At 38.3% G+C, this 25882-nt stretch overlaps 1 protein-coding gene across 2 annotated transcripts in view; it reads left to right on the top strand.

Annotated features, from left to right (window-relative positions):
• The window catches only part of LOC149309712 (RNA-binding motif, single-stranded-interacting protein 3), a 575089-nt gene that overhangs the window by 188760 nt on the left and 360447 nt on the right, over nt 1–25882 (top strand). For both annotated transcript variants that reach the window (XM_089531314.1, XM_089531316.1), the window contains exon 3: nt 19500–19558. In XM_089531314.1, coding sequence (XP_089387440.1) covers nt 19500–19558 — 59 coding nt within the window. The remainder of the gene's footprint in view (nt 1–19499; nt 19559–25882) is intronic.

Here is a 25882-nt window from a genome sequence, read left to right as displayed (position 1 = left end):
GGGTATCAACCATTGACATAAAAGTTGGAAGATCTGCCACAAATAAATTAAATAAATGTGGGGCTAGAACACAGCCTTGTCTTACACCTATTCCTGCATAGATTGGGTCAGTTAGATGTCCACTTTCAGTAAACTTCACTCTACAGACATTGTTAGTATGAATTTGGCTCAACAAAAACAAGAGTCTTGAATCTATGTTTAACCTATCCAATTTGCTCCAAAGTGTAGGTCGATGAATAAGATCAAAAGCCGCTTTTAGATCGATAAAAGCAGCATATAATTTCCCTTTGGGTCAGGAAGTATATTTATTGATAAGGAATGAGATGACTGTGATATGATCTGTAGTAGACATATGGCCTCTAAAGCCCGCTTGTTCAGGCCCAAGAAGGGCTTGAGTGGTCATCCAGGTTTGCAATTTCGTTGCCAAATAACTGTCGTAAAGTTTACCCACAATGGAAAGCAGGCTTATCGGGCGATAGTTACCTGGATCTTGTTTATCACCTTTTTTAAAGATAGGAATTATAATTGAGTCTTTCCAACTTGTTGGAATCTCGCCTGTATTATTTACCAGAGTGAATAAATTGGCCAAAGCTTTGGTTCATATTTCTGGACAGTGTTTCAATACTTCAACCGGTATGGTGTCATAACCCGGAGATTTAGCAGGTTTTAGTTTAAGAATTAATTGATACACTTCTTCTGGCGAAACAGGACTCCAAATAGTAGAGGGGTTCGTAATTACGATAATGTTACCAGTTATTTGGGTTTGCTTCTTATTTGTAAAATATGTTACCCAAGTTTGGGGCGGAATGCAGGGACTCAATAAATTTATGTTGTTATTTAAATGCCTCCTAACTGCTAACCAAAATGTTTTAATGTCATTTGATTTCAGATCTCTGTCTAGATCGGCCCAGTTTTGTTGGTAAAAAAACTTTCTTTTTATCTTCGATGTACTTAAAATATTCTACCCGGGCCTTTAAGTAGGATCTGAAATTTTCCTCCGGATTGTCCAGAGCAAGTTGGAATGCTTGTCTAAGATTCCTTTTCCCTATAAGGCAATTCTTATCAAACCAGGTGCTCTTCCCTCTAGGTGGATTTATATAAGTGGATGTTTTGTTACTCAAAATAGATATTATATTCTTATAATTTACCAAGGCCCCGTCTATCGTAATACTATTTGCTAGATCGTTAATTTCCATTAGGACACTATCATCCTTATAAATTTCACTAATTGCCTCCTTTGTTCGAGAGCCTGTCCTGTCCAAAACAGAGACAACAATGATACTTTTCATATAAAAGCATTATTACTTTATCAGCATTCACTTCTGTTCAAGGATGTGAATAACATATCCACTCTCTGCATTATGATTAAATCATGAATTACAGATCTATATAAATAATAATAATAATAATAATAATAATAATAATAATAATAACAACAAATTAATAGTGGATCAAATGATTTCAATTATAGACAGCCTGTTATATCCATAGGCTACTTCAGACTGAATGGTTCCAAATGCTGTTAATTTCTACAGTATCCAGGGTTTGTTAAGTTCAGGAACACGCTCCCAAGTTCACTTCCAAGTGTCAGTCAAAACTCACACTTTTCTATTTTCTTCTGATTTCTTCTCCTCCTCTTTTAGGTCTGGGCAGTTCTCCCCTTGTGACAAGAGTAAGTGTTTGCGTTTGTAGAAAGTGCAACTATGAAAATATTAACAGAAGGTAGAGTTTTAACAAGTGCTTCTCGGTGATAAAGTAACAGAGTTGTTGTTTCCATGGCAGAGATTTCAAAATAAACGAAGATTGCTTCTGCTTCCAGCCCCAAGAATGTAACTCCTCTGAATGCTGAGGCAGGCTATCTTTATCATACTCCTTCGCTTTTCTCTTCAGTGTTAGCTAATATTAGCCAAGTTTATTTATTAATATGTAATTGTTATTTGCTTATTTTTTGGAACCTGCCTCGATCCAAAATATTATTATTATTATTATTATTATTATTATTATTAAAGTTCAGATTTCCCAGTGAGAAATATAAAGTTATGTGTTAGTTAGCAGTTAGCAATTTGTTGGAACAATTCCTCTTGTGGTATATGGAAGAAAGAAAAGAAGGTAACGAGAGAGTGAAGCAAACAGAGATCTGGCTACACCACCATCTTCACTCAGCATCCCATTAGTTTATTAAATGCATAAGCAATTGCTTAAAGGCAAAGATTTCCCCTTTGACTTGATAGTCTAGTTATGTCCAACTGTAGGGAGCAGTGCTGATCTCTGTTATTAAGCCGAGGGAGCCAGAGTTGTCAAAGATGACTCCGTGGTAAAGTGGACAGCACAACTAAATGCTGAGGCACACAGAACACTGTTACCTTCCCACCAAAGTGGTACCTATTTATATACTTGCACTTTTACATACTTTCAAACTTCTATGTTGGCAGAAGCTGGGACTAGTGATGGGAGCTCACTCTGTCATGGGGTCCTTGGGTCTTCAACTGCCAATCTGCCAACCTTGCAGTTAACAGAGTCTCCATCTTAACTGCCAAGTCACTGTGTCTAATAAGCAACTGCTTATGTGTATTCTCTATTCTTTCAGTAATTAAGATATTAAGTTCTTTTGCATTTACTGAAAAATATGTTCAACTGTATTCGTTGAGGATTATTCACAGGTAAGTCTACATTGGCAATGCAGCCTGAGTCCCAGCCTTGGCCTAGCATATTGAATACCTATTTATTGTAACCAAGCACTGTCCTTCCTCAGTTAGAGTCTTTCTATTAACAGAAGAGAATTTTGCTGCCTGATCTCAGAGATCTACTGACAAAGCAGTCTGCAAGCAGACCTATTCTGTTGATTGAGAGCCTAAAAACAGGGTTGGGGAAAGACTGGGTGGAGAAGAAGTTGAATTAACAACAGATCCAAAGTTTCTTCAGTCCAGGGACACAGATACAATTCTAGCATAAAATTAGGCCAGTGCAATGGAAATGTATAGATTGGTAGATTGAGGAGCTGAACAAACCACGTATTTGAGCCCACTTGGGGCTGGCTTGGAGGCATGGCATTTACATACGCCATGCCCCCAAGTGAGATAGAAGCCAGACTGGCAATTACACACCAGTGAGCTTCTCTCCCACTTGGGGGTGTGGCACTTTACCTTGGAAAAGCCAGCTCTTTGGGAGAAGGGGCGGTTTCTTCCTGCCCCCAAAAGGAGCAGATCTTATCTGCTCCTTTTGGGGGCAGAATCTGGCTGGATTGGGGCTTGGCATCTGTTTGCCCTGGGCCCAATCCAGCCTAAAAGGGGCAGCTGTAAAGTGCCCCTTTTGCACTGTCTATATCTCCCCCCCCCCCCCCGAGAAGGATAGGGCCTCAGCATCAGCTGATAATGACAGTTAAACTGGCCTTTGGCCATTTTGACCAGTGAGCATTGTGCTCTGATTTACTACTTATTCCAGCCTCTTACTGCCATTAAAGTTTGAAGAATAACTAAAATCCATTCAGGGGATAAAGAAAAATTGCAGCCAGACAGCCTGTCAATACACTATACTATGGATGTTGAGGATTTGCCATCAGTTGTGCTGCAGGCTATTCTGAAGAGGGCTTTCACTGACTTCAGTGGAAGCTTTTATATGCACTAGATTTGCCAGATCAAACCTGATGCCAACAGTGAAGTGTTCTTTGTCTCATAATGTAGCCATCTTCCACTGCTGCTGTCAGGCAGCATAGAGCTGATGTGTAATATTTGCTGCTAACTGCATGTGCCCAGACGTATGTGCTCTCATAAACCCCTTAGATCTTCTTAATGGTGTAGATAATTCAATCTTGCCCACAAAAATGACATTAATGCAACATTAGGGGCTGGGGCAGAGTAGCAAAAGATAGGAAATTATAGCATACAGGATTGAAATTCTATCCTTGGCTCGTCCTGCGGTACATAGGTGTTTTGAAAGCTCCTTGATGAAAGTTGTTTTACATACGTACAGCTGGATAGTTACAAGCATATAGACATCCACATATTAATGTGGAAGTAAAGCCAAACAGGATGAATAACTTTAAGTGGGTGGGTGTATTGTAGTCCAGCACAATGAATTAGCTGTGTATTATCCTCTTAAGCACAAACCAGCTTGATCACTCCCCTTCTCCCATTGCTCCAGGCTTCCTTGGCCAATGAAATAGTCTACTTTATGATCTCAGCCCTGGTTGAATATAATTCTATTTAATAAACCTGTTCTGTCACCAACACCCCTATGTCTGAATGAGTTATAAAGGTTCAACATTCAGCACAGAACTGGGATTTATTTTGGCTCAGGCTTTCTTTAGATGCAGGGATGAACTGTTTATTTGTAGTCTGTGTTGCTTTTTATGCATTATTTTCATTAATTCACATTTTAGCTACATTTTTCTTTTTTAAAAACTTATATCCATTTATTTGAATGGATACTTTCATACATTAACATGACCAAAAATTGTATCACAATACATGAACAAGTATGAATGCTGTTCCAATTTATAGCTAGTTTCCAATTTATACCGCAGCGATACAGGTGTAGATCAGGACATTTCGTAGGTGAATTTTTAGAAGAACAAATTCTTTAAGCAAATCTTCTCACTCATGCCAACATTTATAGCCCAGTTCTGAGTTGCCATATTGGAACATCAGCACTGTAACCTCCCTTAGTGCTATTTATGGTTTCCATCCCTAAATTCAACATGGGACAAGTTTTCCTTATCATGAGCTGCACAAAGTAGTCCAAACATATAGCAATGGATAGGGGCAGTTAATTTTACTGTAATTGATAGCATAGTTGTTTCCTTGTGAAGGAAACATACCTTATTGTCATAGGATCTTTAATAGAAGCAAGAGAAGTTGCTCCTTTTACCAAATATAGCTTAACCAATGGGCAGAACTGTATTTCTATAAACCTCTGTTGAAGCTCATTTTGTAACACTGAGGACAACTTACAGTGCAATTCTATGCCTCTCCTCTCAGAAGCAAAACAGAAAATAGCAGTACATTGAGCCCTTGGTATCCTCTAGGGTTTGGTTCCAGGCCCCTTGTGGGTGCCAAAATCCATGGCTGCTCAAGTCCCGTTATATACAGTAGCATAGTAGAATGGTATCCCTTTTATTAAATGGCAAAATCAAGGTTTGATTTTTGGATTTTTAATATTTTTTTTAATATTTTCATGCAGTGCATGGTAGAATCCATAGATACAGAATCAGTGGATATAGAAGACTGACTATACAAGGGTGCAGTCTAAAATTTGTTTCTGACCTTTTTGCTCTTGGAAATATTTTGCATTATAATGGCAGCACTGCATTCATATTTATTTTGCTGAATTTCAAGCTATTTTTTTCTTTTTTAAAAAAGTCTCAAACTGTTTCATTTCTTTGAATGAGAATAACTCTTACCGCAAAGGGATAAGAATAATATTCAATAGTTGTACAAACTATGGTAGTTATGTTTAGACAAGGAATGGGGAAAATGTGGCCTGTGGTCTGTATGCAGCTCCCCCAAAACCCTTTTTGAATACCCCAAATTCCCCTAAAACACCTAAAATACCCCCCATTTGTGATTTTTGTGGAAAAAATGTTAACACCTTGCCCCATGCCCCATACAAGGGCATGGGGCAAGGGGCAATTCTACCATAATCTCACACGCTCCTGGACTATTCTAGGCCTTGCAGAAGCTCTTTTGTAAACAGGAATTGAACAAGAATTTTACTTCAGTCCACGTCTAGTTTACAAAAAGATCTCTTCAGGAGAGGAGGTTGGGAAACATGTCCATATTTTCTCCTCTTTGATGAAGCATTACCAGGAAGAAGAAAAAAGTTCTTAAAATGGATATGAGGTATACGGGATGTCCCTCCAAGATCCCTGTTGGAGTGGGCAAGATGATCCACCAACCTTTGAGTGTTGCCTACCACAATTGAGCCCCACAATAATGAACACTGGCCAACCATAGTCTTTTCTGGATGCCTATGGCCTTGAACAATTTTTTGTGGCCATTGTATTTATAACCTTCCTTGCTTGTGGTGAGCTCAAATAGTATACTATTCTCTTTTCCTCTCCTTTCTCCTCTCCACTTACAAATATCCCTGTGAGGTAGAAAAGGCCAAAAGAAAGGGAGTGGCTCAAAATCATCCCATGAGTCACATGAATTGAACCTGGATCTTCCAAAAAGGCAATTTGAACACCACAATCACTATGTTATGTATTATGTATATTCTCAGCAGGAAAATCCTTTCACAGTTTTCAGTTACACCAAAGAAGGACTGGGAGACTCAGGGGCTTGACAGACAGGCAGCTCTGTGCCTCCTGTCTTTACCCCAAGTCAGTACTGCAGCAGCCACACACTGCAGCACCAACGCACTGCCAAAAAGAAGCTGCCTAGAGCGGCTTCTTTTTTGTGGCTCTGCAAACGGGAAAGGGCACTGCCATGATGCCACTTCCTGTCAGCGACATTGGATGCTGCACATCGCTTGCATCATAATTGCAGCCCCCGTGTAAACAGGAGGCTACCATGATGGTGCTGCCATTGCGTGCTAGGGTTCGGGAGTGTGCAGACCCTGTGTGCTCCTGAACCCTAGTTTCAGCCCTAGGACGGTGCTCCCCACAGGTCTGTGCTGGACCTCAGTTTATTTCTGGCCCATGATACTTTTGTATCATTTAAAATGAAAGCTGACATTTTAAATTCATATTTAATATATGTGAATCTCTCCCTCCCTCCCACCCACCCTCCCACCATGTAGTTTTAAATGCATTTTGGACATTATTGTGTTTATAAGAAGCAGCTTTCCAGACAATTCAAGGAATGGAAAAGCTAAGGAAAAATATTTAATATGTAATTATTGGGGGGGGGGGAGGCAAAAAGAAGGGTCAGACAAACTTAAGATGATCAAAGTGAGAGAAACTGAACATGACATTTGTCTACCCCAGTTGCAGGATTTTAATACTTTAAATTTACAGTCACATTATGGTGGCTTCATTTGCTTCCTTTTGAAAATTGCATCAGAGAAAAATGTATCTGTTTCATTTTGGACTTGTTCAATATACTCTTTGGAAATGCATAAAGCAGACATATCAGACTTGAAAATAAAGAGTTTATAGAAATATTTAATGAATTGAAGCCCTCCTGTGAAACAGTTGCTATAAATAATTTCTGAAAGAAACAAACTCATCTGGAAAGGCAGTAGTATTAGAAGCAGAACAATAATTATTACTACTACTAGAGAAAGTGGAGACACCTAGAAATTCATAATTTGTAAATAATGAAAAGAGGTTCTGTAGGCTCACATGTGATTCTTATGCACTCTACATGAACTCTATAAAATGCTTAACTTGCAATGATCTATTTGTTGACAGTCCCTGATGGTAGCTGGCTTTCATCTCTTCTGTCTCAAAGAATGGAACTTAGTGTTAGTTGTTATTTTTCTTTCCCACAGCAATATATGTTTAAAAAGTGAAGGAGATACTAATGAAACGGGTGGGAAAGCTGCATGGAATGCAGAACGAGCAGTTGTACCTTGAAGGGTGACAGCACAATCATATGCATGTTAGCTCAGAAATTCCATTGAGTTTGATTGTGTTTACTTCCAGTGATGTATAGGGTATAGAACTGTGACCTGAAGTTGTTAAATGAGTGACATTTTGGGCAATTAGTGGTAATAGACTCTGTTATCCAACTGTAAATCATGGTATAAATTATTTAGGGGTGTTTTAATGAATAAATATCTTGTTTCATAAAACTGAATTCAGGATGAAGTGTCAGACTACAACAATTAGATATTTATGACTATCAAGCATTTGTTGCACTCAGTTTGATGCAATGGTAGGGCGCCTACTTCTCACCAGTTCACCAGTAGCTTATCTAGGGGTGAAGCAGACAGCCAATGAAGAGCAGTCTCTGGCCACTCAGGCTGTGATCACAATGCCCATTCCCAAAGCGGGCCATCACTGCAGGTCCCAAGCCTGCAAGCACCAGCCAGGAGTGGGTTTTAATCAACTCCTTGTTAATAATAATAAAATTTATTTATATTCTGCCTCACTGTATAACACAACCGGGGCAGCTTACATGTTAAAATATTCAATCTCGTATCCCAATAACCCACCCCCCTAAAATACAATTAAACAATTGCAGATTAAAACATGCTTTAAAATAATAAACAAATCAAATCAACAATGACTGTAGGAGAGATCAGGGAGTAACAGGTTCAACTTACTTAGTGGAGGTTATCTATTCGAGAAAGGCTTGCCAGAAGAGATCTGTCTTAACAGTTTTTTTGATGCTGTTTAAGGTGGTATTGTGACAGATCTCATCGGGCAGGCCATTCCATAATCTGGGAGCGGTTGCCGAAAAGGTCCTCTGGGCGGTTGCAGCCAATCTAGTTTTTATAGGTTGCAACAGATTCCTCCCAAAGAACCTGAGTGCACGGGATTGTACGGAAGGAGGCGGTTCCAAAGATAGGTTTGACCCAAGACATTTAGAGCTTTAAAGGTGATAACTAACATCTTGTACTGTGCCTGGAAACTAATAGGCAGCCAGTGGAGAGATCTTAAGATTGGTGTAATATGGTCTCTCCTAGTTCTACCTGAGACCAGCCTGGCTGCCGTGTTCTGTACTAATTGAAGTTTCTGAGCTAAGCACAAGGGTAGCCCCATGTAAAGTGCATTACAGAAATTGAGATGGGAGGTTACCGGCGCATGCACCACATTTCATGGTCCCTGACTCAGGGTCCCTAATTCAGTCCTTTGGAATGGAGTGTGGCCTTTGCGCAGCTTCCAGCCACTTTGGGGGCATGCATCATGTAAATGCCATGACCCCAAAGTAGCTGGAAGCTGCTTTATTTGTCCTGTGTGTTTCGGGCCCTAGTCCTTCATAGTATATCCCACATAACACCAATATTCCCCTGTCTTTTGCGAATTGTTTCTTTTTTCTTCTTCCCTCTCGGGAGTGGCATGGAAGGCTGAAGCGAGGTGGGTATTAGAAAATCAGCAAATACCTGGTACCCAGATACCAGCACTGAACACAACCAATACTATATTTTCAGGCTTTCTAATACTTTATCTATTATCTGATATATTGCTTTTGTTAGCTTTGATGATACATTTTCCCAGAGCTGGTGCAGTTTGTGGAGCAGAGGTAGTGCCCTCAGCTTCTCTCTGCCCACCCACGGGAAAGCAAAAATTCATAAAGAATTCAAAGACCATTATATTAGGAGAGCATTATTAAGAAATTGGCTAAATCAAAAGAAGAAATTGATGAAGAATTCAAAGTGAATTATTAGTAGACAGCCCATCTCATTGCTAGGAAAAAATTTTTTCCTACCTCTTACATTTAAATATCATACTATGATAAGATTAGGTTGCAGTGTTAGTATTTGTAAGTATGGTGGACTATTTTTCTTTTTATATATATCCAGTGCATATTTCTGTGGCCATTTGCCAAGGCACTGGCCTTTTTATTTTTCAAATTACTTAATATGCTAGGGCCTTCAAAATCTAATTACTCTTATATTCCTAGCATAATGAGACTTTAAAAAAAACCTTTCCTCGTGACATTTCATGAACAAGACATCAATCAAACTTTCTTGGCTGAAGAATATCGCTTCAGTAAGCCATGTTCTGTTTATTAACTTTTAATGTGAAATACAAGAGGGAGTATGGAATGTTTTTGATACAGTTGTTGATAATTATTTTGAAGAATAATGTATCAACAGTAAGTCTATTGGTGATACATTATCTATTTCTACATAAGTACTTTTTAACTCCACACCCACAACATTAAAGCTGTATTTCTATGTTCATGTAGTATGCCCCATCAGATGAACTCCTTCTAAGGAACATGGTGCTGTAAAAGAAGAATAGGAGAATTAATTTAACAAGGCAAAAATGAATCCTATAAATAAATCTGGATGAACAGCAGTGTCTTTTCTGTTAAAGATGAATGCTTAAAGGAAATAAAAGAAGATAAAATTTTATGTAACTTGTAAACTATTGCAATGTACTTCAGATAACTCTTTTGTAATTCTGGTAGTGAATATCTAAGTCTTCAAAAAGGCTAATTTTCAGGATCAAAACTATTTAGTTAATTTTTTGTCCTTTCTCCCCAAAAGGGACCCAAGCCGGCTCACAAATAATATTACCAAACTTCTCTAAATAGTCTCAGTACCCCCACCCATATTGTGTTGCCTTTTTTGTACTTTATTTGATAGCTTGCAAGCCTATGTCATTGAGAATAATTGTTGGGCTTTTTTTGTTATGTTGTTTCATTTCATTTCACTTCATAGAATTATAGATTGATAGGGCCATCCCATCCAACTCCCTGACATGCAGGAATACACAAACAAAGTGTAGATGGCCATCTCTGTTTAAAAGCCTCCAAAGAAGTAGATTCCACCATACTCCAAGGCAACGTATTTCACTGTCAAATAGCTCTTAGTGTCAGGAAACTCTTCCTAAGCTTCCTGCTGGTGCTGTGGTTTAATTGCCGGTACTGTAGCCTCTCATAGCGACAAGGTTGTGAGTTCAATCCTGCAGGGCTCCAGGATTGACTCAGTCTTGCATCCTTCCTTAGGTTGCTAAAAATGAGTACCCAGCTTGTTGGGGGCAATTAGCTTACACATTGTAAACTGCTTAGGCAGTGCTTAAGTGCACTGATAAGTGGTACAGAAATGTACTTGCTATTGCTAATGTTTAGCTGGAATCTCTTTTCTTGTACTTTGAATCCATTGTTCCGTGTCCTAATATTTGCAGCAGCTGAAAACAAACTTGCTCCATCCTTAATATGACATCCCTTCCAATATTTAAAGATAGGTATCAGGCCACCTCTTACCCTTCTGTTCCCCAGGCTAAAACAGTATGTCACCTTTCTTCTAGAGTCAGACCAAAGGTGGCTTACAAAAAGAACCAATTAAAATCTGAATAACACAACCAGGAATGTCATGGATTGGAGAGATTAAAAATGTCCATGCTGACTGGACGTGTTTGAAACTACAAATCTTGGACTCCTGCTTTGTTCCAGGCCACATGTTGTCAGTCTCCAGTCTTTGCACTGAAACTCCTTTCTCCTCCTTTTATTTTTCTCTGCAGTTGCAGGGACAGAGAGCAATAATTAAAACAAAAGCTAGGTGATGATAATACTTTGGCAACTCTTGACATTTTTTCCTTTTCTCATAAGAAATGCCCTATTGGATCTCTCTGTCCAAATCCACCACTTTAAACATTGCTCTGTACTGTTTCTGTCAGATCATTTCTAACTTTTAAAATAGTATGAAAGTTAAACATAGTGGAAGAAAAAATGCAACCATTAATGTGCTGAATTTGCATAATTAGAATGTAATTCCAAATCTCTGCTTGGATGGACAGTGAGGTTGCCTTCTATCCCCCCTTTCCTGTTGGATTCTCTTTCTGTATCAGGGAGAGAGAAAGAGAGAAGGGATTGAAAAATAAATAAAGACATGTTTGGTTTTGTAGAGGGGTCAGGAGGGGGGTATGGGGGAGGAGGGGCAAAAAGGAAAAAAAGAAAGAGAAGGGAAAAAAGATTAAATATTAAATACATCTACTCCTCTGCGCAGTATAAGTAAATATGTTGTTTTGTCTCCAGTTCAGATGGCTTAATTTTTGGTATGGTAGTTTGGATTTCTGGATGAGGAATAGCAGCCTTAGGGATTTGGATCTCTATGTTCCAAGTCCAGCAATTTAAACATTGGTCTATAATGTTTCTGTCAAATCAGTTCTAATTTTTAAAATTGTATGAAGGTTAAACATAGTGGAAGAAAAAATGCAACCATTAATGTGCTGAATTTGCATAATTAGAATGTAAATTAGGGTGGTTTGCATAATTAGGATATTTTTATAATATGCAAATTAGGTGCCTGGATTTTAATAAGTAAAATATGGCAACCCTACTATGGCTGCATGTGGTGTGAAATCTGACTAGTGGTGGCGAAAAACTTTATTTGGTTGATGTTAAATAACAAACCTAATTTACACTTCCCAATCTAATGTATGAACAGGAATGCAATTATCTTCAATATACACACTTCTAATTTTACAGTAGAGTTCTCCCACTCAAAAAACATAAGTGCATGAATATATATATATATATATATATATATATGGAAAAGAATGCATAAAAAATGCATGAAAACTCCAACAACTGTATGAATATGATTTATAACCTGAAGCTTAAACTACTACATCTGAAGAAGTGAGTTTATATCCACAAAAGCTCATGCTAAAATAATAAAAAAAAAAAACAGTTAGCCTTAAAGATGTTGCCACAATTCATTTTTTTCTTCCCTGCCCTTCCTTCTTTTTATGCAGCAGGAGACTAGCATGGCTGCTTCTTTGAAAATGCTTTCCACATGTGATTCCCATTGTTGTTTTGCTCCTTGAACATTATACCCCAATAGTTTGGGCTTTTTTATTACAGTTATTGAACTGAAGACATGCAGGAATAAGATTTGATAAAGCAATACCCTATAGAATTAAACATAGTGGGATATATATATATATATATATATATATATATATATATATAGAGAGAGAGAGAGAGAGAGAGAGAGAGCATACATATTTATATTAAATATATTAATTGTATATAGTAGTTTATTTAAAATAAACTTTAAAAACTTAGAAAATTAGCAGACCAGCTCTTCAGTACCCTCATTCACGGCCTATTTGCCTAGATGCAGATTTCCTTGATATAATATATTTTAAGCCATCAACACAAACAGATTAAAAATTACCTAAAAACAGATTACCTATATAAATAATATAAATAATGAGCAAATTCAGTATTTTTAAAGACAAATCACAATAGCATACACTAAGCAGGAGTGGGAGTTATTAATGCCTGACAAAATTCACCTTTATGATCAATTATCAGTGTGAATACTCTCATAACTACAGATAGTAGTCTTTATTTTGGAAAAAATGTCTCAAGTAATTCCAATGATTTTGTTGTAAAGGCATTTTAAGTATTCTGCTGATAGAATAAAGAACAAAGTACTGCAACTAAAGCTTATCTGGTGGGAATCTTTTCTTGGATTACATTCTTACCACATTACTGTTCTTCTTTCCTTCAAACATACATTGCATTTTGCCCAACACTCTTTGCAAAACCTTCAGATTTGATGCCAGAGGTCATGGCTAAAATAGCTCAAACAAAAATTTTGTGGAAAAAGTTCTCTTAAGCCTACAGGCAGAATTAGAAAATGAAATGAGAACAGGACACACACAAAACAGTCATGCCACATTAAAACAGAACTTGGGATCTGTACTGAGATGTCAGTGGACCAAAGAGATTGTAGATGGCAAGATCCAGAGTAAGTGTGGAGAAAGGTTGACTATGAATTATATGGGTAAAGCAAGGTTATTTTAAGCTCTAGTCTTGGCCCCATCCTTGCAGATTTCCATTGAGCCTCTCATGTGGATAGTGACATTCTGAGGAGAAAAATCTCCTCTATGCTTTAAGGTTCTCTACATGATTCAGAATGATAGTTTTCAGTGTTCTGATTTGTGTGATGAACTTCCAGACATGGAAGATGATATGATAGCCCTCCTAAGCATTTGAAGGGGTGTCATTTTGAGAATGGAACAAACTTGTTTTGTGCTGGTCCAGAGAATAGTACATGGAATAATGGATGGAAGCTACAGGAAAAGAGATTCCACATTAGGAGGAACTTCCTGACAGTAAGAGCTGTTCCACACTGGAACACACTCCCTCGGAGTGTGGTGGAGTCTCCTTCTTTGGAGGTTTTTCATCATCATCATTTGTTATGATCAATAGATCTAATAGAAAACTCAAACATGAAATTAAAAACAACATCCAAAAGGAATAAATAGAACAGTAAAAACAATAAAATGATTGCTATCAGCTTTATCTAAAACACATAGAGAGTTCTAATCCTCTGCCTCTGAAAGAAATTTAGAAACTGCCAACATTACATTTGGGGATGTATCCTCCACCAAGAACATGGTAAGAAACTGGGCAGAATATCCAACAAATTTTCTCAGTAGTGAAATAATCAGATTCTGGTGTGCCTCCTTGTAAAAGCTGCAGGACAAAAAAATATGCTTCATTGACTCCACTTCCACAAGGGCACAATCTCTCTATGTAAGGGACCCTAGCAAATCTGCCTTGGAGCAGTTCATCGGAAAACATGTTGCATCTGGATGGAGAAAAATGTCTGCTGTTCTTTGGCACTGTCAGATTTAAAATGTACTTTGGCACTGTCAGATTTTAAATGGAAAGGCCCAGTGTAATGTACATACAATGAACTAGGTGAGCAGCTTACATAGGGGCAATAATGCAGATCGCAAAAAGTTATGTCCCACAATCTCTGCTTGAGAGATTTAAAGGCCATCTCCAATTCCAAGTTAGAAAGGAGTGAAGAAGAGAGACCAATCAAAGCTGCTTTTATGCAAGAAGTTTGTGCCAACTACTTACATAATTGTCTTGGGGTAGGTATACAAGCGAACCTGAACCAGCCCCAAAGACACCAATTTTCAGCCAGAGCTTTAAGGCATACCACCAGGCCCTTGTCAAGAGAGGGCTTTGGCCCATCTCCAATAATAACACTGAGTTTGGGACACAGTTGGGGAGTTGAAGAAGGTCCTTAGAAATTTTGTCTCTTGCCTATCAATTTTAGATGACAGTCCCCCAATCCAAATACTAAAAGCATATAAATGTGGTGCAACAGACTTAGCATTAAACAGTTTCAAGGTGGATGGAACATATAGGCTCACTTTAGTAAAAAAGAAATGTGTTACTGCAGCTGAGCTGGCTGATGCTTTCTGAATCGCAGTCGATCTGTGGGTATTCCATGACAAAGAGTGATGGAATGATAGCCCCAAGTATGAAAAAAGTTTTAACTGGTTCTAAAGTGTGTCCCTCAAAAGAGCAATGACATTGAGAAAATTTATTTTCAAAAACTATAATTTTTGATTTTCCAAAGTTGATACTTTGGAATGAAAATATATTTCGGGGGCTTTGCCTTCTTTAAGGAGATAAATTAGCTCAACCACTTCCTCCTTGGAAACAGGATTCCAAGGAGGGACGGAGAAAGAAGTTACATCCTGATGATTAATGGGGACTAATAGCATTGTATTTGGGTCTGTAAAAGTGGGTCTAAAGTGATTTTCCCAGACCTGGGCTGGAATGACACAACTCAGAGGTTGAGAATTGGAATATAAGACCCCCAACACAATCTACCAGAACATTTTTGAATCGTTATTCAAGGAGGCATTTAGCCACATAGACCAGGAATTATGTTCAAATTGACATCTTTTGTGGGCTAATAAGATCTTGTATTCCTTTTTAAACTGGAAATAGGCTGGAAGGAAATGTTTCAAGACAGATTTCCTATAGGTTAAGTAGGAATCCCTTATTGCTTTTTTGGAGGTTTTTAAACAGAGCCTTCTGTTAGGGGCACTTTGTCACTGTCCATACAGAGATGTGAAGACATCTCACAGCTGCTGAGATATTAAATGAAGCTGGTGGTATTAGCACAGTGAGGCAACGCCTTGAGTATTCTACAGCCCTGAAAAGATTTCCCCTCTGGTGTGAAACCAAAGTGCCAATCTCTATTTTGCAATGTGGTTTCTGCAGTTGTGTGCAAAATACATTATACAGAAATGGGGCAGAACTATTTTTTTTCTATTTTGCTTTTTTGAAATGAAGCACACACAAACCCCATCTGATCTTCAACTTTTGCTATGAGGCAGCAATTATTGAATTTTCCAATACAGTGGACCCTTGTTATACATTGGGATTTGGTTCTAAGATCCTCCCTGGATAACAAAATCCGTGCATGCTCAGGTCCCATTAAATATAATGACATAGCAAAATGGTGTCTCTTATAAAAAATGGAAAATCAAGGTTTGATATTTGAAATTTATACTTTTTTTTAAACATTTTCAAACCATGGATGCTTGAATCCATGAATAAAAAAATCCGTGTATAAGAAGGGCCGACTGTACTACACATTTCACAGAAATGTGCATAAATAGATTGAAAATAATTGCACAAACCACATCAAGACCAAACAACAAAGAAGGTCTTGTTCTCACTTGACTTCCATCAAGGAGACTGTCCTCCCACCTCATTTTTCTGACTCATCACAGAAAGATGAATCCAGTCAGGAGTTGCATCCCTATCTCCTTATTGGTAGATGATGAAAGTGGCCACTGACAGGTTGGCACATTTCCCCTTCTCTTGTGTTTATTTAACAACCATCAATAGAACCAGCATAGGATTGTAACCTCATAGAGATGGTACATTCTTTCTTTGTGAAATGTGAGGAAATCCAGTTTTGATAAATTCGAAAGGGAAGAAGCAAGGGAAATCTTTGCAAAGAGAGATTTCACCAAGTAACATTATCGTGATGGGGAAGAGAACATTTAGAAATGGAATAAGATAAAATTGAAACTTTTCAGACACACTGTTGGTTGCCATCTATTTTTGTGTGGAGAACAACACAGAGACCAGTTTTTCTAAAGGCATATTTAACCAAACACACTCATTCAACTTGCTCCCATGAATCTAGAGCAAGACACAAAGAGTTTAACACATGATTGATAGAAGGTTTTCCTGAATGTATCGAATGCCCTATTCTTTTCCCTTGGATGCTTTCTGATTACAAATGTATTTCTGTAGTTAGTTTTGGCAAGCAGTGGAGCTTATGGGGACATCAATTTACTGATTAGCTGCTTATTTTTTTCTGGACAGTTTGCTGAATAATATTTAGTACATACACATCTGTTTTATGTCATTTGAACCATCTTGTTAGTTGATAAAAGTTGAACTACAAGTGCTAACCAGCCCAACATCGAATCAAACTGAATAAAACACTCAGTCCTGTTTTGGTCTTCTTACAAGCTTTGATATTGAAGCTAATAAATATTTTGTTCTGTGAAAGATTCAACCCCCCCCCCCATTTTATAAAGGAAGAGATGTAAACAACATAATTTTAGAACAGAATGTTATAGCATGGTCAGCTCATAGTCCAAGTAAGGGACTCACCTCCCACTACTGCAGGGGTGCCTGACACAGAGGCTTCACTTTGCATATATACTTCTCCCTCCACATTCATGGACTGAACATTTGTGGTTTTGATTATTCACTAATGTTAAGCCCACTGGCGTGCACTCCTCCTCTTCCTCCCTCTCGAGCTTTTTTCTGTGAGGGGAAAACCCAGGAGGGATGGAGCAGCAAGGAAGAGTACGTGCTTCTGCTTCCCCCCCCCCCGACCCTTTAACTGGATTCTCAAAGCCAGTTAAAGACAGATGAAGGCAGGGGAAAGAGTGGAACTGTTGCATGCCTGTTCCTCCCCCACCCACCCATCCTCTGCCTTTAACTGGGTCCCAGAGCCAGTTAAAGGCACTGGTAGGGAAGGGAAAGACTAGAGCGGACCTGTTCCTTTACCTCCCCATCCCCTGACTTTCATTGGCTCTGAGAAAACTAACCCCCCTGCCTTCTCTCGATCCTCTTCAAATCCTGCAATTTTCCTTATTTAAAGATTTCGGTAAGAAATGTATCTATTTTTCCAGGTGCACAGGTCTCAGTGAATCCTAATTACCAATTAAGCTTAGATTCAGATTGATAAAGCTGGAAGCTATGGATATTTGCTATGGATGGAATGCTTACTTATGGTATAACAAGCTGGAAAAAATATATAAAGACTTTGACAATCATTTCATCAGAAAATGTGGATTAAATATAAGAACAATTTTTATTGGAAAATACCAGGTTGGGTCTCACTTTACAAGGCATTTATCAAGAATGATGTGATGAATCAAGACATATGGCTATCTTACAACAATCTTCTGATGATAGAAAACAATACACATGAATTGAAGATGAAACAATAACTCTTGATGGGAGGAATTGGCAGTCAGTGGTTCTCTCATAGACCATTATGTGAAAGAACAAAAATGAAACTTAAATCAGATGGCTTTGAGCATACATGTACAGAGTTGAATGAGGTCTTGTTTCCGAATGACTACCACGCAATAGCAAAAATGTATAGACTGGTGTGGACAAGAGACATGAAAGAAGAAACCGTAAAGATTGCACAATTCAGTAGATGGAAAACGTGTTGGACATACAATTCAAATCAGTAAGTGGATAAGGTCATGGAACAAAAACTTAAAATTTACTGTCTGAGGTTCACCTTAAGGTCACTATAAATTGGGAATGCCTGAAGTCACACAACAATGACTTAAAAGAAAACTATTATAAGATGCTGTACAGGTGGACACTAGCAAAAATTGCAAAGATAGCCAAAAGTGAAAAAGCTAAGTGATGGAAATGTGAAGAACAGAAGGGAACCCTATACCACATGTGGTGGACATGTTAAATATCAAAGAAATACTGGATACAAATTCATGATCTCATGACAAAGATATTAAAACCAAATTTGAATTCAAACCTGAAACCTATCTATTAAATATCATAGATGCAAAAATAGAAAAAAGGAACCAAAAAGCAATACATACTTTATTAATGCCAGAATTACATGTGTAAAAAACTGGAAGATGCATCCTATTCCCATGACAGTTGAATGATTAACAAGATTATATAATAGGATGCAAGGTGACCAGATATCATAACCGCATAGGAGGACAAGGCACCATAAAGTGCAGGATATTTGAGGAAAATGTAGGACATTACCAAATAAAAGCTAAAAACAGTGATGTAAATATAAATTCATGCTTCTTAGTCATGCTCAAAATGGAGGGCATTTTGGAATTCCTCCTGGATGGAAAGTTGAAATGTAGAACATGTCCTGGAAAAGGAGGATGTCTGGATATGATGGAAATTAATAAGTTAACTATTTTGATTGGAGAAAGCACTTTAAAGATTTACAAATCAGTGGAAGGATATGATTTTGTTTTTAAAAGGAAATTGGAGGAAGACAGCAGTTATAAATGTGGAAGAATGAGTTAAAAATAAGCAAATGCATAAATATACAAGATGAATAGATATATAATATATAGGACACATAAATTGATGGAGTATACTTCCTGGAAAATATATATATATATATATATATATATATGGAATAAGAAATTGTAAATTTGTAGAAATTGTTGTAGATTATAAAGGTAACCCATAGAAATTATCTCTTTCAGCCATTTAAATATCTGGAAAACATTAGTTTAATTTGATTTATTCAACATACCTTTTTTGGTGGGGAGGGGGAATGGTGGTTTCTTTTGACATCCTCAAAAGCTGAAACCATTATTGGTCTCCTTATTTTGATTAAAGAGTAAAAAGGGGAATAAATCACCTTCAAAAGTGAGACATCAGACCAGAACTGCAGAGACAGCATATGTAACATTAAGGTACAGATACACTGAATACTGTTTATGTTGTACTTTTCAAGACTATTGAAGTTGCATTGTGGCTCTTAGGGATGCTTGGCAAGTGAAGAAGGTATGAAAGCATTATGAAATGAACAGCCATACACAGACATGTATATCTGTTTTTTCTTCTGTTTTTCAGATATGGAAAAATTGTATCCACGAAAGCAATTCTAGACAAAAACACAAATCAGTGCAAAGGTAAGTGCCAGAAGCCCTTACTAGAAATCACACATCAGGTTAATTGACTGGCTTGTGCTGCAAAAGTTCAGGCTCTGATGGTACAATCAACACAATGTACATTATATTGGAAACATGTTTTAATAATGCCAGTGGTTGGAGTTGTACTTCCAGTAACATTGCTCATTAATTTTTTTTCATTAAGAAACAAAATGAATATCACAAATCAGGACAACTATCAAATTGCTTTCGCTGTAAAGTAAATTACCTTCTAACAACACAGTGTCATCTGATTTGAGGGATATTATTGAAGATGCAAATTGATTTCCTATGTACACATTTGAAACTCTTTAGAAAGCTTTTGCCAGCAAAGCCTCACTTTATTCTTCTTCCTTTGACATCTTCTACTTTATTCTTAGAAGGAGGGAAACATTAATTGTGTGATACAGCAAAATGTAAATGAATCCTTGCAACACTTGCAGTTTATTCTCATGCCATGGCCAGCACTTTAAAATATACTTGTTCTTTCAAAGGCAATTGCCTTAGTAAGTTCATCAGATACATATGTTGTCCCCAAAACTCATTTTTATAACTATGTGCAAAAGACTTCTAGAGTGTAATAATGTCATTTTTAACAAATGTACTGTCAACTCATTTATTTGGGTAGATTTTTTTTATTAAAGAGTTTGTTACATATAATGTGTTTATTGTACATATTTGTACATACAGTACACATGTTCACTTTTAATTTTCTTCCCAGAGAGTGTTAGAGGGATAAAAATGATAACTACCAATTGTGAGAATCCTACCTAGCGATGATGCCGGATATTGATAAATAAAAATTCAGAATACAGATTGCTGTATTTTGTTCTCTCACTATCCCATTTGAAATTAGATACCTTTGTGGGTCAGGTGTTGATTAGGATAGGCTTGATTCTGTGGCTACATTCTCTGGTGCTGTGTCTTCCTCTTCTCAGAGCTGACTCTGACCCTGGGGCAGTGAGAATGGAGAGAGCTTGCAGGCAACCATAAGTGAGGACTAGAATACCACTGGAATGCATTACTTTGTCTACTCAAATACAATAACGCAGGAAATGTCATTTCCATTATTTCTGGTGTCAAAAGTGATTGCTGATACCAATAGACTTGGAAGTGCATCTGAGAAATCTTTACTGATGTTGCTTTTACTTTTGTCATACACTGTATTTAGATTGAGCTAACTGGAAGGGTTTGGTGTGGAGTGTGATGACATGCTTATGAGATCATTAGGAGTACAATAGACTTCATGGTGGGGTTGAGTTTAGATGAATTCTTCTGATTCTGATCTAAAAGAAGCCCAAATATATTTGTTTGATGTGCTTCTGTTCTGAATGTAGCTGAAAGGGAGGGTCTTAACTCCCCAAATACTTGGCATACCAGGCCTGCAGCAATCTTATCTGAACTGGTAGGTAGTGCAAGTGAAAATGGTGAAGTGGCATTGACTCCTCCCTGCCCCTTTGTCCTCAGTTCTCATCCAGAACCTGGTTGGCTAAAGAGGATAAGGATGATGGTTAGGGAGGGTGTTTAATCACAAGCATTTTATTCTTTAAATTATATTAGACAAAGTTGTGGGAGGCCTGTGTCTGAGGATTCAGGTGTATCACCATCTTGCCCTTCATAAAACTATTTCTGCATATTCCCACGACAGCAATATTTTAGCTGGTTCAGGGCAGCTATATTGGCAGTTGATTGAGCTGGCTTTAAAACTGCTATGCACAGTGAAAAGTTTTTGAAAAATTTACTTTGTCGTTGCCCTATCATTTCTGATCAGAGCAATATTTCACATTAGTTTTATAGTTTTAGCTCCCCTTTTGATCTCATTATCCTACCTACACATATTCTTTTCCCACTGGATATCCTTCCAAATTATTTCATTTATCATGATGTAATTCTCTAGGGAAGATGTCAGAGTACTACATTCACAACTATGCTCTGCATAGGAGTATCTGAGGATTTGTTCAAGTGAGAGCAGGTATCTGGAGCACATATGCAAATACTCAGATACCTAGTCACCAAGAAGCTACCATAGGTAAGAGTTCTATCAAGGTTATTCTATCTGCTATTAATGCAGAGTTACAAACCAAAGGAGATACCCCTCTGTATTCCCCCATCTTTTACATAGTGATGGAGATATATGAGCCAACCTGATTATGTAGTTCTTTGTTAAACAACCAGACCCAGACGCTTTTATCTTTGGATGTCTGGCAGGTAGTGACTGCAGATAAGGATTTTTCTGTAGTGGTTGTGATCAAGATTTAGGAAATGTAGGTTTCCATAATATTCAATATATATATATATATATATATATATATATATAGCATAATGATGTTGGATGTTGACACTCTTATTAGTAAGGCTGGTTCAGGAGTCAGTGTCGCAGAAATACTGGTGTGGGGGGTAGGGGGAAGATTAAGTCTTTTGGAGATTTGTAATGTATTGCATGTTGTAAGTTACAGCTGTGCTCTGTGAGTAGCAACACAAATGACCTTGTTGCTGGGATCAGATTAATTAAAGGTGCTGATAAATTTGATCTTTTTTCCCCCTTGAAAGCTTGATGGGTAGTTTACAAGAAAAGAGGTAGTGTTGGCAGGTATGCATTAATATCAGCCTGCTTTAGACCTATCCTGTTTAACTGGGGAAAAAAATCTGATAAAGTAATTCGGGAGTGATCATTTTAAAACAGGTTGTTGTGGGTTCTACACAAGAATCTTCAAAATCCCCTCAGAACTGGAAGATTTTTTTGTCAGTATCTGAATTATATCTATTTCAAAATGACTGTCAAACATAATTTTATCATAATTTCTGGAAGCTCAGCTAGCAACAAAAGCAGTACAAAGAGCTGCATTTTTAATGTAAAGTCGAAGGCATTCATGGCCGGCATCCATAGTTTTTTGTGGGTTTTTCGGGCTATGTGGCCATGTTCCAGAAAAGTGTCTTGCTGTCGTTTCGCCAGCATCTGTGGCTGCATTTTTGTGCAAACGTGGAGATGTACTTCATTGAAAACAGTTCAAAATCAACCCCTCCCCTTTTTTTAAACAATCTTTTTTAGATTGTTCCAAAATATCTTCAACTGAGCCATCAAACCTCTGGAAATATTTCCATGAAAGAATTCACTAGGGATGCCACTTGAGGAAGCTGCTCATTTCAACTTGTTCAGCATGCTGCTTGACACATAACAGCAGCAAAGAAGAATTCTGTAATATAAGGATGGAGAAAGTATAACTCTTTGATATAGTCCTCCAATTCTGCCACCAAATCACCCTTACACACACACACACACACACACACACACACACACACACAGAGGGGGGGATTCAGGTGTAAATCTCCCACAGTTGTGCTAATCACTGTATGTGAGGGCTTTTAAGAGAAGGTGGTATTACTGGTAGCCTACCCAAACTCCAAATACTCAAAGAATTCTGATTAGTGGTAGACTTGTGGTCCCCTTGGATCAAAAAAATAATAATACATTTTTAACCAAGCATTGGTCAAAATTGGATAGTTTGCAGTCTTTCAATCCAGTGTAGTGTAAAGTGCCCCCATCCCCACTGCAGTCCTCCCAGCTCTAATAGGATTACGTAAAATAAAACAAGAGCTATCACCATGGAAGGGTCCCAAATTACTGAACAGATCAAGAGATGTGATGGTATGTGGTAAAGAGATAAAGAGAAAACATGGGGGGCAAGCTCAAGACGATGTGATGCTGAAAGTGTGTGTGAATGTTTTGTTTATTTTGCTGTTGGTTGTTTTTTTCATTTGCTTTTTAGTTTTGGTCACTTCTGTTTTTAAATTTTGCTTCCTGGGTTTAGAATTTGTTTGTTTTTCCAGAAAAAAAACATTAAAAAATTAAGATTACTCATTTCTTGATTAGAAGTTTCTTAGCTTTTTAATTTCTTCAAAAAATTGATAAATAAATAAATGTGACAAAGTAAAATTGCCATATTCTGAGTTATTTCACATCTGACATATAACTTTCAACCTTTGTCTATTAAACATGCACACCATGGTGTTGTCCAACATTGTGGTATTGAATTAGGATTGTCACCTCTTTTTTCTGACATGGAAGGCAGATACAATGGGCTTTCCTTATCTGCAGACCTGCCACGGATTTGAGCATCTGCGGATGGGAAGCACCTCCATTGGGGACAAAAGTTCCTTGCCCCATCTCCTTCCCTCCCCCCTCCTCCTTCGCTCCTCTTTCCTTCCACCCTCCCTCCTCCCTCTTTCCTTACCTTCTTTCGTCTTTGTCCCGGCTTGACATTGGGGGAAGAGTCTGCCACCCAGTCAGCCGGGGCTGGGACTTGTGTTTAGAAGCCCCTTTCCCAGGCCTAGCACCCAGGAGGGAGTTTCTGGGCTCCAACACCCAAGCTCTGGCTCCCTCTGGCCAATGGGGCTGTGGGGCTTGATTCAGAGCCCCATTGGCCAGAGGGGGCCAGTGTCAGGGGCTTGAGTTTCGGAGCCCAGAGGCTCCCTCCTAGCTGCTAGGCCTGGGAACAGAGCTCCTGAACACAAGTCCTGGCCCTGGCCCTGGCTGATTGGGTGGCAGACTCTGCCCCCAAAGTCAAGCTGGGGCAAAGAAGAAAGAAGGAAGAAGATAAGGAAGAAGGGAGGAGGGAGGTAGGGGGCATGAGAAACTTTTGTCCCATTCTCTCTAATAGTGGTGAGACCACAAGGCTGTGCTGCCAGTAAGGACAGTCGAGTGAGCATCCATGGATTTTGGTATCAGTGGGTGGGGATCAGTAACAGATCCCCCATGGATACCAAGGGCCCTCTGTATATTGCCATCTTCCCAATACTGGGAAAATTGAATTTAAACAATGTAGATTGTGGAACAGCGCAGATTCTCTTTGGATTTTTTTTTAAAAAATAAAAACTTATAAATTCAATGGGAAGGACTCAAGTTTAAAAGACATGTGGGGGAGAAATTAAAACTTACCCCTCCCTAATGTATACCCATCCCTATTTCTTGTGCTTTGCAGTCATGAAATTTGAGGGATCAGTTCTCTCCCCTGAAAATACTGCTGAGAAGAAAAGTTCATCTTAAATGCATAACATACGCTTAAGTGTAAGGTTTATTATAATGTATATATAACTTTCTTATTTATAGGCTTACCTTGGATATCTTAATGTTTAGAGCAGAGAGAATGAGTAATGGAGATTTTGCTGCAGTTTCCATCCCTCATAGCAATGAAATACAGGACTGTTCATCTGCCAGGTATAGGAGCCCATTTCTTACAGCATTAATTAATATCATCTGCATCTGGCTTCACAGTCCTTTAAAAAACGACAACACACACACATATATAATTGAGTGCATACCAGTTTTATCTCCTGATTTAATCAGGAACTCCTGCTGCCCTGCACATCTCATTATGAGCTGCAAAAGATGTGATGTGTGAAAAATGATAAGTCTTGAATGTCATCTGAGTTTGTGAACCCTAAAAGTGACCTTGCTTCCCCTAGTAGTAAAGGGGGACAGTGTATGAGAAGGCAGTGGTTGGAAGGAAATTGTGACAAATCTATTGGACTACAGTTGAAGAGTACTGGGATGACATGCTTCAAACAGACTCAAGCATTAGGCCAGTGAATTATGCTCCCACTCTCTTGACTGACTATACCAAAAAAGAAAAGAAAGGATATAAGGTGGTACATGAGTCTAAATCACAGTACAGTTCCTTTGCATCCAGGACTGTAGGCAGGCCCAACACCTTCAGAGATGGTGGCATCCCTATAAGCCTTCATCCTTAAAATAAAGGATGGCCTTAAGTATTGAAAAATTTATTTTAAAGATGGCCTTAAGCACTGAAAAATGGGTGCACAGGGTCCATTTGTACCCCCTCCCCCCATGGCCCAAACTCTCCATCCCAGTGCCTAAATCTCCCAATGAAAGTTGTGATAAGCAGTCATTTTAAAGACACCTAAGATCTGTGATGAACATCTCTCATCTGCCATGAAAATAAAGAAGCATACAGCTAAGAAAATATATTGAGTGAGGGGGCAGAAAGATGACCACTAGCAGACTGAGGTTTGGCATGGCTGGGGAATGGATCAGAAGGAGAGCTTTCTTCCATTAGCCTGGGACCAAAGCACCATCCTCTGGTCAAGCTGGCCATTGGGGAAACCCAGGTGAGGCCCATGTGAGCTTCGCCTCATCTCACATCGCACTGACACAACAAGGAAAGAGGAAAGCTCAGTTCTGAATCCCAGCCCAGATCTAACTGTGAACTCTATATCATGGCCTTGATTTCTTAACTTTAACCTGTGTGTGTTGTCATGTGTGCAAAACATTCATGATAAGAAAGTATC

The sequence above is a fragment of the Sceloporus occidentalis genome, unplaced genomic scaffold, assembly GCF_023333645.1.
Source record: "Sceloporus occidentalis isolate IW3139 unplaced genomic scaffold, rSceOcc1.0.p SCAF_7, whole genome shotgun sequence".
Lineage (NCBI taxonomy): Eukaryota > Metazoa > Chordata > Lepidosauria > Squamata > Phrynosomatidae > Sceloporus > Sceloporus occidentalis.
This window is presented reverse-complemented; position numbering and strand designations above follow the sequence as displayed.